This window comes from Nerophis ophidion, linkage group LG09 (assembly GCF_033978795.1).
Source record: "Nerophis ophidion isolate RoL-2023_Sa linkage group LG09, RoL_Noph_v1.0, whole genome shotgun sequence".
NCBI classification, from domain to species: domain Eukaryota; kingdom Metazoa; phylum Chordata; class Actinopteri; order Syngnathiformes; family Syngnathidae; genus Nerophis; species Nerophis ophidion.
The window spans coordinates 37799989-37818230 of NC_084619.1; the positions used below are offsets into that span (position 1 = coordinate 37799989).

Consider the following 18242-nt stretch of genomic DNA (forward strand, 5'->3'; position numbering starts at 1 on the left):
ATATATACTTGATGGCCCCGTTCACACTGCACACCAAATCTGATTTTTTTTGCCCTGAAGTGACGCAGATAAGATTTTTTTGCCAGTCCCAACGCTCCAAAGTGCTTCAAATCTGATCTTTTGGCATCATCTTCAGGCCGCATCAGGAGGTAGTCCAAGCTTTACATCCGTAAACGTGGATGCATACGCAAAATTGCAATATATTTATATGTTCAGTAATCTATCTATTTATCTATTTATACCTAATTGCTGTTTTAAACTGCACTACCAAGAGCTAATTCAACAAAATGTTGTTCTTATCTGTACTGTAAAGTTCAAATTTGAATGACAATAAAGGAAGTTTAAGTCTAAATCTACGTCTAAGTGTAAGTTAAGTTGTTCAACAGTCCAGGGTCTCCGTTGTGGTATTTTAGGCTTCATATTGCGCGACACATTTTTAAATGGAGACAGGTCTGGACTACAAGCAGGCCAGTCTAGTACCCACATTCTTTTTACGATGAAGCCACACTGTTGTAACACGTGGCTTGCATTGTCTTGCCGAAATAAGCGTCCATGAAAAAGACCTTGGTAGGATGGCAACATATATTGTTCCAAAACCTGTATGTACCTTTCAGCATTTATGGTGCCTTCACAGATGTGTAAGTTACCCATGCCTTGTGCACTAATACACCCCCACACCATTACAGATGTCGGCTTTTGAACTTCGCGCCTATAACCATCCGGATGGTTCTTTTCCTTTTTGGTCCGGAGGACACGACATCCACATTTCCAAAAACAATTTGAAATGTGGACTTGTCAGACCACAGAACACTTTTCCACTTTGCATCAGTCCATCTTAGATAAGCTTGGGTCCAGCAAAGCCCACAGCATTTCTGGCTGTTGTTGATAAATGGCTTTCGCTTTGCATAATAGAGTTTTAACTTGCACTTACAGATGTAGCGACAAACTGTAGTTACTGATAGTGCTTTTCTGAAGTGTTCCTGAGCCCATGTGGTGATATCCTTAACACACCGATGTTGTTTTTGATGCAGTACCGCCTAAGGGATCGAAGGTCCGCTATATCATTGCTTATGTGCAGTGATTTCTCCAGATTCCCTGAACGTTTTGATGATATTACGGACTGTAGATGGTGAAATCCCTATATCCCTTGCAATAGATGGTTGAGAATTGTTGTTCTTAAACTGTTCGACTATTTGCACACTCATTTGTTCACAAAGTGATGACCCTCGCCACATCCTTGTTTGTGAATGACTGAGTGTTTCATAGAAGCTGCTTTTATACCCACTAATGGCCCCCACCTGTTCCCAATTAGCATGTTCACCTGTGGGATGTTCCAAATAAGTGTTTGATGAGCATTCTTCAACTTTCTCTGTATTTTTTGCCACTTGTGCCAGCTTTTTTGAAACATGTTGCAGGCATCAAACTCCAAATGAGCTAGTATTTGCAAAAAATAACCAATTTTTCCAGTTTGAACGTTAAGTATCTTGTCTTTGCAGTCTATTCACTTGAAAATAGGTTGAACAGGATTTGCAAATCATTGTATTTTGTTTTTATTTACGAGTTACACAACCCAACTGCACTGGTTTTGGGGTTTGTAGTTCAGGTCCTTTTATGCATAAAATACACACACGAGCACACACGGACCAACCATAGCAATATTGTAATCATGTCAGTTCAATCATACATAAAAAACAGAGTGATAAAACAAATATGAAATTGTAGTATCATTTGAAATAATTAAGTTTTATTTCCTCTGTGAAGGCTGTCTGGATTACATGAACCTCTCCTGTTACTGTTATGGTGAAAAGGTCCTTTCCAACACGTATGCCCATTCATAGGTTCTTCATCACCATCATCATCAAATTTGAAGACCAGCCCAGTTTGAAAAGTGTGTCATCCTCATAAGATTTAAAAGACAGCCGGTCTCCCCCTGAGTCATACCACTATCAGGTCAGTACCGTTGATTTCTTTTCACACTCATTTATGCAACTAAAATTGCATGTTCTGACTAGGTGAAAATGGACATTGATTAAGATATTGATCAATTGGTAGTGCAAGTGTAGTGATTATTGGAAGTTTTAAAGCATAAAGACTGTATTTATTTGTTACAATGTGACCTTGTTGACTGTGCAGATCCATGAAGTCATGGCACTAAAGAGGCTGACTTTGGTTTTGACCCTGTATGCATTTTGGTGGATCGGCGCCCCAGGTGATGTGTTCTGTTTTGTAGCATTGTTTTGTGTTATGTAGTGTTGTTATGTACAAACCCAATTTCCAAATGAGTTGGGAAATTGTGTTAGATGTAAATATAAACGGAATACAATGATTTGCAAATCATTTTCAACCCATATTCAGTTGAATATGCTTCAAAGACAACGTATTTGATGTTCAAACTGATAACTGATTTTTTTGCAAATAATCATAAACTTAAGAGTTTGATGCCAGCAACACGTGACAAAGAAGTTGGGAAAGGTAGAAAAAAATACTGATAAAGTTGAGGAATGCTCATCAAACACTTTTTTGGAACATCCCACTGGTGTGCAGGCTATTTGGGAAGAGGTGGGTGCCATGATTGGGTATAAAAACAGCTTCCCAACAAATGCTCAGTCTTTCACAAGAAAGTATGGGGCGAGGTACACTCCTTTGTTCACAACTGCGTGAGCAAATAATCAAACAGTTTAAGAACAACGTTTCTTAAAGTGCAATTGCAAGAAATTTAGGGATTTCAACATCTATGGTCGATAATATCATCAAAAGGTTCAGAGAATCTGGAGAAATCACTCCACGTAAGCGGCATGGCTGGAAACCAACATTGAATGACCGTGACCTTCGATCCCTCAGACGGCACTGTATCAAAAACCGACATCTATCTCTAAAAGATATCATCACATGGACTCAGGAAAACTTCAGAAAACCACTGTCACTGAATACAGTTCGTCGCTACATCTGTAAGTGCAAGTTAAAGCCCTACTATGCAAAGTGAAAGCCATTTATCAACAACATCCAGTAACGCCGCCAGCTTCTCTGGGCCCGAGATCTTCTAAGATGGGCTGATGCAAAGTGGAAAAGTGTTCTGTGGTCTGACGAGTCCACATTTCAAATAGTTTTTGGAAATATTCGACATCGTGTCATCCGGACCAAAGGGAAAGCGAACCATTTAGACTGTTATCGACGCAAAGTTCATAAGCCAGCATTCGTGATGGTAAGGGTAACTTACACATCTGTGAAGGCACCATTAATGCTGAAAAGTACATACAGGTTTTGGAACAACATATGCTGCCATCTAAGTGCCGTCTTTTTCATGAACGCCCCTGCTTATTTCAGCAAGACAATGCCAAGCCAGATTTGGCACGTGTTACAACAGTGTGGCTTTATAAGAAAAGAGTGCGGGTACTTTCCTGGCCCGCCTGTAGTCTGGACCTGTCTCCCATCGAAAATGTGTGGCGCATTATGAAGTGTAAAATATGACAGCGGCGACCCCGGACTGTTGAACGACTGAATCTCTACATAAAACAAGAATGGGAAAGAATTCTACTTTCAAAGCTTAAACAATTAGTTTCCTCAGTTCCCAAACGTTTATTGAGTGTTGTTCAAAGAAAAGGTGATGTAACACAGTGGTGAACATGCCCTTTCCCAACTACTTTGGCACGTGTTGCAGCCATGAAATTCTAAGTTAATTATTATTTCCAAAAAAAAATAAAGTTTATGAGTTTGAACATCAAATATCTTGTATTTGTAGTGCATTCAACTGAATATGGGTTGAAAAGGATTTGCAAATCATTGTATTCCGTTTATATTTACATTTAACACAATTTCCCAACTCATATGGAAAAAGGGTTTGTAATATTTTTTTCTAATCATGTGACCAGATGCATCATGTTTAGAAATCACCAGCTTTCCATTGTGTCAGCCGGTGGTTAAAAAGCTATCCTTAGAGAAAGACGGATGCAAGTCATGTCACATCGTTGAGACGACCATCTGCGAGGGTTATTGTGTCACCAAGGTAAAGTTGGCATTTGCCTTCCGAGATAAGCTCTGTGGACTTTGAAATAATTTTTTGTCGGTTCTCCTCCATCCAGTACCCTATTTCCATGGATTCCTTCTGGCGCTCGGGCCCCCAAAGTGTATGCTTGTACCAGGAGGTGCATTACGAAAAGTTCCGGCTGTCCAACTGTCTTCCAGGTGTGGACCCAGAGGTCAAGTACCCCGTGGCAATCGGATGCAAATGTGGTACCGTACCGATCGAAACGACCTACTTTGCCATGGGAGAAAACAAACCTGACCAGTGTCGTGATGACCTTTACACCCAAAACATGATTGACTAAAAGCATGTGATTTTTGTGACCTTAAAACAGCACAACAAAAACAAATAAAAGTGATTCCTGCAATGTACTGTATGTGTGCTGTATTTATTTATTCATATGCATTTCAAAAGCAGCATCATGGCTGATGTCACACTGGGTCACAGTGCTCAGTTGCAACATTTGCGGGTTTCATCTACTCACATCATAATATGAAGATACACCTTATTGCCTCAACAATTGGTTATGGAGAGAAACATGCAAACAGTTACAATATTGTAAATCTCATATTTCCAGTTTCCTACAACAGCATTTCTGAAAAAAGTAGGAAGATGAAAAGCTTATATTTATTTCTACCCTTTAGGTTCCGTGGCAATTTGTAACACATTTTGTTTGTACTCAAACTGTAATACCAACAGTTGATAATGAGTAACTTGTGAGTCACATCATTAAATAGTATGATAGTCCAAAATTTGAATAAGGTTCCGCAGCCTCCATAACAGAACCTCCAGGTGTCCATCCATTTTCTACCGCTTATTCCCTTTCGGGGTCGCGGGGGGCGCTGGCGCCTATCTCAGCTACAATCGGGCGGAAGGCAGGGTATAATTTATTTATCTGTACAGTAATCTATTTATTTATATCTGCACCTTATTACTCTTTTATCCTGCACTACAACAAGCTAATGCAACAAAATGTTGTTCTTAGCTGTAAAGTTCAAATTTGAAAGACAATAAAAGCAAGTTTAAGTCTAAGATATTTATCAGGATTTTTCCTCCTTGTACTTTATAAACACTTTTAGTCCGAACAATTTCTTAAACTTAGACTGACCTGACCATACGTTCTCTTTTCCCCGGGGCTGTCCGGACGGGGTTTCTTAAATGCCTCAAATGTCCGGCATTTTGAGTCAGGGTTTGGGTGTATTTTCAATGTACGTCCAGGGTTAAGAAGGGGTTAAAAACAAAAAAAATTATGAAGGTGTGCACATGCCAGCATTCGTGAGGGCGGAGCAGAGACAGTGAGAGCGAGACAGCGGGGTAGTGGATTGATTGTTAATCAAGGCATACTTTGTCTTGTGTATGCATACGTTTAACATTTGTTTTCAAAACGCTTGCAAAAAACTTGAACCCCAAAAATTTACCGTGGGACCCCATTTTTATGACTTGATAGCATTTTGAAAATTCCTAGCGCCAACATTGCTGTCAACAGAGGAGAAAAAATGCTTTATTTAAATAAGTATGTTATTTATAAAGCAAGTTCAAGTATCAATGGAAAATTTTCACCTAGTACCGGCCTTGGCGTGCATATATGTGTCCTCTTTGTGGGATTTCAGAATATGGTCAGCCTATTGTAAGCACAATACCAATGGCGCGCAATTTGCAAAAAGAAAATTTGATCATATTACGCCTATACTGGCTCACCTGCACTGGCTTCCTGTGCACTTAAGATGTGACTTTAAGGTTTTACTACTTACGTATAAAATACTACACGGTCTAGCTCCATCCTATCTTGCCGATTGTATTGTACCATATGTCCCGGCAAGAAATCTGCGTTCAAAGGACTCCGGCTTATTAGTGATTCCCAAAGCCCAAAAAAAGTCTGCGGCCTATAGAGCTTTTTCATTTCGGGCTCCAGTACTCTGGAATGCCCTCCCGGTAAAAGTTCGAGATGCCACCACAGTAGAAGCATTTAATTCTCACCTTAAAACTCATTTGTATATTCTAGCCTTTAAATAGACTCCCTTTTTAGACCAGTGGATCTGCCGTTTCTTTTTCTTTTTCTCCTATGTCCCACTCTCCCTTGTGGAGGGGGTATCGGTCCGATGGCCATGTACTGCTTGCCTGTGTATCGGCTGGGGACATCTCTGCGCTGCTGATCCACCTCCGCTTGGTATGGTTTCCTGCTGGCTCCGCTGTGAACGGGACTCTCGCTGCTGTGTTGGATCCGCTTTGGACTGGACTCTCGCGACTGTGTTGGATCCATTATGGATTGAACTTTCACAGTATCATGTTAGACCCGCTCGACATCCATTGCTTTCCTCCTCTCCATGTTCTCATAGTCATCATTGTCACCGACGTCCCACTGGGTGTGAGTTTTCCTTGCCCTTATGTGGGCCTACCGAGGATGTCGTAGTGGTTTGTGTAGCCCTGTGAGACATTAGTGATTTAGGGCTATATAAGTAAACATTGATTGATTGATTGAAATCAAATCAAATGTTTATTGGATTCATCACTATACAGTGTACATCCACGACTAAACTACTGACTAAACTACTACCAAGTGTGGATTCAGGCCGGGTGGCCTATTTCAAGTTCCAGGTAACCCTACATTATTATATTTTATAAATAGTAAACCAAGTTGATTTGATTTGACATTAAATTTGCAAAATGCGCAACCGCATTTTGCAAATTTAATGTCAAATCAAATCAAATGTTTATTGGATTAATTGCGCGCCATTGGTATTGTGCTTACAACACTATTAAACTGGATTGTATTTGTATTCGTACATTTTTTTTACTTTGCTTGATCCATTCCATGATTTGGTTTCACATGTATGCTGAAAATGTTCTAAATGTTGTTCGTGCATGCAAATGTTTAAGTAGATTATAAACATTAGTTTGTTTTGTTTATATAACCGTCACACCATTTAATATATTTGTTTCTAACGACCGTATTTAATCCATAATCATTAGTTTCACTTTTGCTGTAAATTGTGGCGGGCCAGGGTGGTCACGTGATGAATAGTCTCTGCACGCCGACGTCATCCCAACAAACTCTTTCAGATTTGTAGTTTTCAACAAAAGGGTCCTCGGTACTCGGACGCGTGTGTAGTTTATAGGCTATTTTTGAAGATTTTTTTATGAAGATTATTTCCCCTCGAAGATTTCACGCGGAAATGTTAACTCATAAGAAGTGATTCCGGTTCAATGGGAAGCTTTTGAGCTGCTCTCTCGAAAGTGACCATTGTTGTAATCAGGCCGAGGCTGTTGTTATTTCTACTTGCTGACCTTAGTTAAACACAGCTTTACAACAGTAAGAGGGTCAAGTATTGTAAGTGTGATGAAAGAAATGTCAAGGTAAGACAAACATGGGTCCCGACTTTCTTCAGTTGGTGCATTTGCAAGAAACAAACAGAAAGAATAGGCTAAATGTTAACTTTAGCCTAGCTAACTGTCATAATAAGCAAATAAGGCCCGTAGCCATTGCTTGTTCGCTAGGCCGCAACGTTGATGTTTGTTCAATTGTAAGATAAATGCTGCCACACAGTGACGTGCGTTAACTTGTAGTTTGTCTCTAATTCACTGCAAACTCTTAAAGTATGTTTAAAGTGAGGTCATTAAGTCATTTTCGTCGTAGCAGGAGGCTAACGTTTTCGCCCATGCTAGCCCGCTAGCTCTTGCAACCTGTTAGCGGGCTCACGGCTAATGCTCGCACTCGAAAAGCGAGGGGGTTACTTTACTTCGTTTTTAATTTTTACCACGTTTACTATTTCTCATATTTAAGTGTACTGTTTGAAACTGGTTACACTTTTTTAGCGTTGTTGGTAGAGCATGAGACGAAACGTACTGCAAAAGCAACAACAGGACGAATTTGTCAGTAACTAACTAACCATCATGTATTTGTCAGTAACTAACTAACCATCACGTATTTGTCAGTAACACCAACTCCAACTAACATCATGTATCCAAAAAAGCAGCCAAATGCTGTGAAACACTACTGTTATGTGTTAGCTTGCCGCTTAACAGTTTTACGAGAACAAACCAAATTCGTGTGTAACTTACTTATCTCCCGTAGCATTGTTTCAGTATTGTTAAACACCGACAGTCCAAATGAGTTACTACTATCGTTGATGCCTCATTGTAACTAAATGTAATGGCAACTTGAGAAGTTTTTTTTTAAATTTGTGTTCTTAGTTGAACACAGTTTTACAGCAGGAAGAGGGTTTAAATGTTATGTGATGAAATAAATGTTCGGGTAAGACAAATGTGGTTCCTAACTTTCCACAGTGGGTGTTGTATTCCGGGAAACAACCAGAAAGAATAAACTAAATGCTAACTTTAGCTTGGCTAACTGTCATAATAACCAAATTAAAGAAGACACGTAGCCACCGCTTGTTGGCTAGGCCGTTACGTTAATGTGTGTCCAATTGTAAGATAAATGTCATACAGTGACGTGCTTTCACTTGTAGCTTGTCTCAGATATGGTGAAAATCCCTCAAATCTATTTAAAGTGAGGTCATTTTCGTCGTAGCAGGAAGCCAACTTTTTTGCCCATGCTGAATTAGCCGGTTAGCTCTTGCATCCTTTTAGCTGGTTCTCAGCTAATGCTCGCACACTTAAAGTGAGGTTGTGCATTTTGACTTAAGTTTTTATTACGTTTGGGATTTGTCTTATTTTAGTGTGCTGTTTGTAACTGGCTACATTTATTTGGTGTTGTTGATGGAACATGAGACCTAATGCACTGTAAAAGCAACAACATCACAACAAATTAGTCAGAAACATGATGAACTAGGCAGCATTTATATAAAAAGCAGCCACATGTTGTGAATCAGTAGAAAATTTACCCCAGATTTTCACGGAATGCAGAAAAGCACCTAAACGGTGGTGGCAGGCTCTTTCCATTGTTTTTGTTGTAAGCACACTACCAATGGTGCAAATTTAATGTCAAATCAAATGTTTATTGGATTCATCACTATACAGTGTACATCCACGACTAAACTACTGACTAAACTACTACCCAGTGTGGATTCAGGCCGGGTGGTCTATTTCAAGTTTCAGGTAACCCTACATTATTATATTTTATAAATAGTAAACCAAGTTGTGGTTGTAGTTTAGTCAGTATTTTAGTAATGGATGTACACTGTATAGTGATAAATACAATAAACATTTAATTTGATTTGACATTTAATTTGCAAAATGCGGTTGCGCATTTTGCAAATTACGCCCCATTGGTATTGTACTTACAACATTTTCAAGTCAATGTGTCTGTTTCCACCGCCTGCGGAACGTTGGCGACATGCCGTCGATGTATTATACTGCATCCCTGTGCTAAATCTAAATCCATTCACCGCAACAAATCTGTTCAATTTAGCTAAAATGTGCTTGTGTTGGATAGGAAGTCATGCACAAACACAAAATAACTTATCTGGTTTACTTCAAAATCAAATTTTCTGTTTTCTATTCTGATCATATTTTACATTTTGAAACGTTGTAATGGGCAGCGACGGACATGAAGTTACCTTGTCTAAGCTTTTCAGACATAATTTCTCCTTGTTGACACAAATGGAGGAGGGCATGCTGTTTCTGGAAGTTCAAAATTAAAGGATAATAAGCAGGCATATCCCAGGCAGCTATATAGGGCCTGAGTCAAATAACTGCTGATTTGGAGACTGGGAAAGCAGGGGAGTGGTTGTTGTGACGCTCTTCAGGTATGATGTTACATGGACGATTACAGAATCGATTAGTAAACACTGATAATTTATCTATTGTAAATAAAGTAATGCAGACAGTTCTAAAATTTGCCTCACCGCAGCGAGCCACCTCACTGAGAGATCCGACCAGCTTCTTTACTATCGGCACTTATGGTCCAGTTTTGCACACATTTTCATTAATTTACTAACTTTGGGAATTATTTAAACTGTTTCTTATTTCAAATGAATCGTTTTTTTTTATAGTTGCAAGTGATAAACGCATATTTGGTGAAGCGAAAAAATGTTTAAACTCCAATATACGTAAATTAAAGATGCATCAATAGTAAATTTTTAATCAGCTCGTAGTTCTGAATCATAATCGAATCGTGAGGTGCCTAAAGATTCCCACTTGTAGACGTTACTGTTGTATTGTTGCTTGCTACAAAAAAAAAGTTGTTTATCAAGGCAAAATTGCCGCCTGTGTTGCTGTTCAGCACATATTTTAATGGGAATACCAAGTTTATTTACTTCTGCTCCTATGGAAAAAAAGAATAAACTGTTTGTGAATTGCTTTACCACAACTCCCCTCATCACGTGATTACGCGCGGATTTGCCAGATCTTGTAAAAGTCTGCTATTTTGCTGCGTGACGGAGCCACAGCAGATCTGCGGTGGGGATTGCTGGACTATGGATGGCGGTGCTGGGGCGCTTTCGTTCAGCAGCCGTTCCGCATAAAGTGTAAATCCAGGGTTACTGTTGTTAGTTTGCTTCATGGGTTTATTCATCTAACATTTTCATGTTAACCTTTCATCCAAGAAAAAGTTGGATACATATGCTATACATATTTATCTGTTGTTATTGTGTGGTGTTATCTATATGTTTTGTTACTTTGCAGCAACATGCCAGGTGGGCAGCAGCCTCAGAAACACTACGGCATCACGTCGGCAATTAGTCTTGCTCCCCCAGGAGACATGGACCACCAGTACACCAAAAAGCTATGTGACGCTATGAAGCCTTTTGGAGTGTTTGAAGATGAAGAAGAGTTGAACCACAGGTGAGTGTCTCGGTGTGGACGCAAAATCATTTAGCATTTTGGATTATTCATTTTATCTGTGTTTAATCAGTAATTGTTCCAGATGTTATTTTGAGCATGACTGGGAAAAAAAATCTACCATGGGGAAAAAAGTGTTACTGGTTTAGTCTAGTTTATTAAGGATCCCCATTGGTCTACACCGCAGTGGAGACTATTCTTCCTGGGGTCCAGGAGGGATGTAATGATTGCCGGTATTAATGATAAACTGTGGTAAAGGTTAGTATTAGGTTTTCAAATTAAGATAAACAGTGTTTGATAAACTCACATACCAGTGATATTGATAATTTTTTAGAGAAGCAATCTAGTGCACTACTTGCTACTTCCAATGCTATAACATGAATGCAAGACACTTTTCGTATACCGTTTTAAAAGTAATTTTTTCCATCCCGATAACCATATATATCACAAGATAGTATTTTTTTTTTTCCTCATACATACATACATACTAGGGATGCCACGGTATGACCAACTTTTTATCACGGTTATTTTTACCAAAATGATCACAGTTATTATTACAGTATTTTTAAATGTGCTCAACATTTTCCAAACTTACTTTTACTAAACACACCACATTCATTGTCATTCAGGTATAAATGTAACCCCCCCCTCACAGGTCCCCTAGAGGGGGGCGGTTGCCCACATATGAGGTCCTCTCCAAGGTTCTCATAGTCATCATTGTCACTGGCGTCCCACTGGGTGTGAGTTCTCCTTGCCCACTGGGTATGAGTTTTCCTTGCCCACTGGGTATGAGTTTTCCTTGCCCTTATGTGGGTTCTTCCGAGGATGTCGTAGTCGTAGTGGTTTGTACAGTCCTTTGAGACATTTGTGATTTAGAGCTATATAAATAAACATTGATTGATTGATGTGCAGATGAAAGCAACACAAGCATTAAAAACTAAGTAAGATAGCAGAAACAAAACAAGTATATACAAATACATTTAAAAATTGTGCTATTTTTTTGTGAATTTTGCACAATGTCACCTGATGGCCATAAGACGTAACTATACTTTTTGTCCATACCAACAAAAGTGGTGCCTTAATATGAGATCTAGTTTTACACAAAGGGCTGCTCAATTTTGGCCAAAATAATAGTTACGATTATGTTTATCAATATTGAGTGGGACAAGCGGTAGAAAATGGACTTATGGATGGAAATCATGATTTTTCATAACGTTATATAAAACAGGGTTGTGTGTGAGCACGACGCCATTATGTAATATATAAATAAATAAATAAATGGGTTGTACTTGTACAGTGCTTTTCTACCTTCAAGGTACTCAAAGCGCCTTGACACTACTTCCACATTTACCCATTCACACACACATTCACACACTGATGGAGGGAGCTGCCATGCAAGGCGCCAACCAGCACCCATCAGGAGCAAGGGTGAAGTGTCTTGCTCAGGACACAACGGACGTGACGAGGTTGGTACTAGGTGGGATTTGGACAAGGGACCCTCGGGTTGCGCACGGCCACTCTCCCACTGCGACACGCCGTCCCTATATATATAATATATTCCATCCCTCCATCCATTTTCTACCGCTTATTCCCTTCCGGTTGCAGGGGAATAATGTCTAATAAAAAGGTTATAGATAAACGTTATTTATATATTTAAAGACAAATATTTGTCTTTTTGGTCATTGATATTACCAATATGTCAATTTTGTCATTATATGATGCCTTTTATATCTATTTTTACATTTTGATAGTATTGTTGTTTAAGTTATGTACATTCACATGTCCTAAATATATGTTCATGTACATGCTGTATTGGGACAGATCCATTAGATAGTACATAGTACTTTATTGATTCCTTCAGGAGCTAAGAATTTGAACAGAAATATGTTGTATATGAATTAACTTTACACCATAAAATATTAAAAAAATGCTATGTCACCTGAGTGTTTTTTAAAGTAATAACTTCTTGAAATGGAAACCCCCCACAAGTAATGTGAAAAAAACATAATGTGTACCTTTTGATATCAATGTAAAACATGAAGTAGTTTTTCTAATTAAGATCAATTCAAGTAAACAAACTTTGTTCTCCAACACCACCATGTAGTTCAGTGCAACAGTTTGGCCAAAAACAAACAAACTGGAGTGATATATATATATACATACATACATACATCTATCTAATGCACAATTTTCGTAACCTAACTAACAACTCTACGTGTTGGCATTTAACAGCCTGCATTAAAGTCGATGAGATGACAAAACATTAACTCTTAGTCACAGCAGCTGAGTGAAGGACGCTGTGTTAAGAAAATGAAAGCAACATCACATACATTTGCAAGAAAAAGTATGCGAACCCTTCAGGATTACTTGGATTTCTTTATATATTGGACACAAAATGTGTTCTGATCTTCATCAAAGTCACAACAATAGACAAATAGTCTGCTTAAACTAATACTGCACAAAAAATGTTTTCATTTTTTATTTAACACAACATGTAAACAGTCAGTGCATGTTTGGAAAAACATAACTTTTTGATTTATTAACTACCCTCTTTTGGCATTAATAACCTCAACAAAATATATCCTGTAGTTGCAGACCAGATCGGTACAATAGTCCTGAGGTATTTTAGACCATTCCTCTTTACAAAACTGTTTCAGTTCAGCAATGTTCTTGGTAAGGCCGGTGTGAATTGCTCTCTTGAGGTCATGCCAGAGCATCTCAATCGGCTTGAGGTCAAGCCGTTTGTTTGGGTCACTCTGTTTAAGCCATTCTGTTATTGATTTAATTTGATGCTTTGGGTCGTTGTCCTGTTGCATCTCCCATCCTCTTTTGAGCTTTAGTGGGGGGTGCGATGGCAGAGGTGGCGCGTGTCCTCGTGGGACATGCTTTTTTTGCCGTACATGAACCTGATGAAGCGCATGTCGCTCTTGGCTTCACTGTAACCACGGCGGGAGACGAGGAAAGACCGGTGTGTTGTTTCTTTTAATGTTAATAAGCTTACAATGATATGCAGAGGTATAGTTGTAGTAATTTTATAGACAAATTGCACTATTTATAGTCACAGTGCAGAGTAGTGGGGTGCAAAATATTTTCATATTCCTGGGGGGGCGGCACAGAAAATATTTGAGAAGCACTACTGTAGAACATGGACATCAAGGCTTTTTGAGGTACGTTTGTAACCTTTTCCAGCTTCATGTAAGTCAACAATTCTTGATTGTAGGATTTCATAGAGCACTTTTGTGCAAGGCAATCGTTCACATCATGCAATACTTCTTGAGAACAGCAAACTCAAAACTGGTGTGTGTTTTTATAGGGCAAAATGGGACATTTTTTGTGCTGTATTAGTTTAAGCCAGGGGTAAAATACTTCTTGAGAACAGCAAACTCAAAACTGGTGTGTGTTTTTATAGGGCAAAATGGGACATTTTTTGTGCTGTATTAGTTTAAGCCAGGGGTAAGGAACCTATGGCTCTAGAGCCAGATGTGGCTCTTTTGATGACTGCATCTGGCTCTCAAAAAAATCTTAGCTGATATTGCTTAACACGATAAGTAATGAATAATTCCGCTGGTAATCACAGTGTTAAAAATAACGTTCAAATTATAAAACATTCTCATGCATTTTAATCCAACCATCCATTTTGTATCGCACCTGTTCAAGAAGTCGCATTAATGGTAAGAAGTATTTATTATTGGTTAGCTTTGGAATAACAATGTTATTAAGAGAATAAGAGACTAAATATACTAAAAAATGTTGGTATTACTAAAAAATGCACGCATTTAGTTGTATTCTGTGTTAAAAAATATTATGTGGCTCTCACGGAAATACATTTTGAAATATTTGGCTTTCATGGCTCTCTCAGCCAAAAAGGTTCCAGACCCCTGGTTTAAGCAGACTGTTTATTTATTGTTGGGACTTTGATGAAGATCAGAACATATTTTATGCCTGATTTATGCGGAAATCCAAGTAATCCTAAAGGGTTTACATACTTTTTCTTGTACTGTATTATTGTTCTCCAAGGTATACTTTAATTGTGGGACAAATGCGTCCGTCTCCATTACTGTCCTCCCCTGTCACTATCTAATAACAGCAGTGCACTCTTAACGCACGCTGAGACTGTACGCTGTGGAAGTGAAGCTAGAGAAATAAAGTGAAACGAAGAGATCAGCTCCTTTCACTTGGAGGGACAATGTTTTCTCCAGCCAAGCGGCGCAAGTGCGACTCTTGTTTCCAGGAAATAAGCAGTGTTGCCTAAAATGCATTAATTAATGTCGGTTTTAAAATAATAAAACAATTTAAACGGCAATACTAACCGTCACAATACCGTTTACTGTTGCATCCCTATTATGTACACACAAATTGAATGCCAATTTTGCTTATCTTTTCTACTGTAATTATAAAATACATTTGAGATGGGACCAGACCATTACAAAACAAATCTTAGTTTTGACAGTGTAAACTAGGGCTATTTCTACTTCCGCGAGACGGCACTTCAAAAAAGTTATTGCTACCTCTGCTGTTGCCGTTATGTCAATAAAAGACGAAAGCAGCGAGTGATCGCTCAAAGGCAACATCCTTACAGCCCCTTTGACATTACTGATTTGGCATGTGGGTCCTTCCGACTGCGGGTCGGCCTTTGTTGCCGGAAAGGGACCCGTGAGAGTGCCTGGTGCCGCGACTGCCTGTTTAGCATTGGGGCCCCGCTGGTTTTGTGTTTAAGTTGCTTTTTAATGCGAAAAAAGTGTTTTCATCATGCTTTTGCGAAACACACAAAACGTCTCAAAAAACACCTCATGAGAGCGCAAAAATGCTTTATTAATTTTTGAGTTTTTCCGAAATGTGGGTGTTTCCATTACCAGTTTTCTTATTGCGATATTTAGGTTTTGCGCATTTCTAGTGGAAAAGCAGCTTCTGTGCTGTCTTCATGTCTTGTCTTCAAGTTATAGAAAATAATTTGTGTTCAAGTCACTAGCAACTGGGGATGTAAATCTCTTTGTGATCTCTTTGTGATGCAATTAGATTCAGTGTATGATCAATGCGATTTGATTCCATATAGGGCTGGGTGATATGGCCTTTTATTAATATCTCAATATTTTTAGGCCATATCACGATACACGATATATATCTCGGTATTTTGTGTTGGCCTTGAATGAACACTTGATGCATATAATCACAGCAGTATGATGATTCTATGTGTCTACATTAAAACATTCTTGTTCATACTGCATTGCCATATGCTAATTTTAAACTTTCATGCAGTGAGGGAAACCACAATTAAGTCAATTTAGCAAAACTGTATTTATTAAACAGTTATTAAGCAGTGGCACAAAAATTCATGTCATTTCAAAACAAAGTGCAAGATTGTCAGAGACATTTTAAAACAAGCTATTGGTGCACTTTTGTGCATGATGTCACTAAGATGACATATCAAAACAACACTAAATTAAAGTGCACTTTTTGTACAGAACGCCAGTTCAATAGTTTAAAAAAAAATAAAGTGCACTTTTGTGCATGATGTCACAAGATATTTCAATGACTGTCAAATAAAAATGAGCTGCATAGCAGGAAATCACATAGTGTATGTCCTTTACTATGTGGTAGGTTACTACGGGCGTTATTAAACTATGTGTCGCGGGAATAAGCGGTAGAAAATGGATGGATGGATGGGATGGATTTATTTTTTTCATATGATCTGGAAATGGTTGCTTCGGCATTTTGTGGGTGTTGCACCGAACAGGGATGTTGGTATGCAGTTTCAAGCACTCTTCATTCTCTAGCGGGGGACTTTTCAAATGATGCTTCAAATTAACAGTAGGTGCTACTTTAACGCTTTTTCTGCACACTTGTTCGACATCTTCCCACTTGAAGCCTAACCACCGCCAGACGATGGATCCCGTGCTGTTTTTCTTAATTCTTCTTTCTCTTGTATTACTACTCGCACCAGTCCGCTAGCATCACAGCTAATGTTACCCATGCTGCTACCTCTCATGCGGCGGTGTATGACGCGACAGTATGTGACGAATGTAAGAAAGTGCGCTTGTCTGTGAGAAAGAGTGATAAAAGCCTCGTATTTTGATCCGGTCAGTCCGTTATTCCTTTACTTCGTCGTCGTCATGTCTTCTTCTTCTGAATTAAGTGCAATTAGCGGAGTTACAATGCATAGTTGGCTACTGCCACCTACTGCACCAGAGTTGTAACTACAAGCTCCATTCACAGACGGAGTCCCATTGCTTTTATGAGCGTTCGAGCGAGTCAAAAGCCGAAAAATCTATTTGTGGCGGCCGTAAGTCTTTCGTGGCGGGCCGCCACAAATAAATGAATGTGTGGTAAACCCTGCTTGGTGTTGGGATGTTTTGTACATTAGCCTACTTATGTTTGGTAGAAGTGATCCTCTCTCCTCTTTTTTACCCCTATACCTCTTTAGTTTTTGTTGCTTTTATTTTACTTTTTGTCTGTGCAATATTAACAACCATGTTACTTACAGCTCAGACGTTAAAATGATTTTAAACAATATAGCGCTGTATTGTTTCAATTAACATTTTCATGTAGTACTACAATAAATAACGTAATATTGCACATCACAGATAAGAGTGTACGATTTATAAATGGTATGAATCACTAACTTAAATACTTTTCGATTTCAGACTTGCGGTTCTGGGAAAATTGAATAACTTCGTTAAAGAATGGATCGCAGAGATCAGTGAATTGAAGGTAGGTTAAATGTTTGAAAACATTTAAGATGCTGTATGAAATTCATTTTGGTTTTAAAAGGCAAATTAAATCCTGTCTTCCAACAGAACCTTCCACCATCAGCAATAAGTTGTGTCGGGGGAAAGATATTTACATTTGGTTCATATCGTCTTGGAGTCCATACAAAAGGTATGTCAAGAGCATAGATAGACACTTTGTCTTACTAACATAAGGTCAGTTTCCACTTGGATGAATTTTGTCTATTTTGTTGAAGAGCACAAAAACATCAAAAATATATGCCGCAGATGATCGTTTAAAATGGTATGTCCAAAACTATGGTTTTTAATTATGCGATATCTTTTGTAGACATATTTTGTTTTCGTTTTGAAAGCCATGCATTGGGAATATAAAACTTCAGTGTCTGACCCTATATTGGATGCAAATCGGCTGCACAACAGTGCCTCCACGGCGGCAGACTGTTTCCGTTACTATTCTGGTCAATGTTTCAGTTTCCACCGCTGGCATATCCCTGCGCACGATGCCGCCATTCCGGTGCCGTACCGAATCCATGCGCTAAATATACGCAGAGGATCTGCATGTGTGAGACAGGAAGTCATATACAAACACAAAATAAATCATCTGGGTTACTCTCAATTTAAAATACTCCAAAGGCAGATCGTATTTCACACTTTAAAATGTCCTGATGGGCAGGGATGGACCTAAAGTCAACTTGTCAAAGGTTTTCAGACATAATTTTAACTAGGAGACATAAATGTATGAGGACATGCTGATTATG

At 38.8% G+C, this 18242-nt stretch overlaps 2 protein-coding genes across 4 annotated transcripts in view; both read left to right on the plus strand.

Moving 5' to 3' along the window:
• Positions 1–1877: 1877 nt before the first annotated feature.
• On the plus strand, positions 1878–4392 carry lhb (luteinizing hormone subunit beta). The gene is made up of 4 exons (XM_061909956.1): positions 1878–1950; positions 2134–2209; positions 3870–4003; positions 4080–4392. Exons 2-4 carry the CDS (start codon positions 2146–2148, stop codon positions 4323–4325), a joined length of 444 nt encoding a protein of 147 aa, XP_061765940.1. The 5' UTR covers positions 1878–1950; positions 2134–2145; the 3' UTR covers positions 4326–4392.
• A 2638-nt stretch (positions 4393–7030) lies between these two features.
• Positions 7031–18242, plus strand: part of papolg (poly(A) polymerase gamma) — a 59453-nt gene continuing 48241 nt past the window's right edge. For 2 of the 3 annotated variants that reach the window (XM_061910941.1, XM_061910942.1), the window contains exons 1-4: positions 7031–7375; positions 10604–10762; positions 17401–17467; positions 17554–17635. In XM_061910941.1, coding sequence (XP_061766925.1) covers positions 7359–7375; positions 10604–10762; positions 17401–17467; positions 17554–17635 — 325 coding nt within the window. In that variant the 5' untranslated portion in view covers positions 7031–7358. The remainder of the gene's footprint in view (positions 7376–10603; positions 10763–17400; positions 17468–17553; positions 17636–18242) is intronic. The other variant, XM_061910940.1, reaches the window with a different exon arrangement.

Coding starts and splice junctions, on each gene's coding strand:
- lhb (XM_061909956.1), top strand. CDS start 2,146: ATGGCACTAAAGAGGCTGACTTTGGTTTTGACCCTGTATGCATTTTGG. Junction 2,210..3,869: donor TTGGTGGATCGGCGCCCCAG/GTGATGTGTTCT, acceptor TCATGTGACCAG/ATGCATCATGTTTAGAAATC. Junction 4,004..4,079: donor AGGGTTATTGTGTCACCAAG/GTAAAGTTGGCA, acceptor TCCTCCATCCAG/TACCCTATTTCCATGGATTC.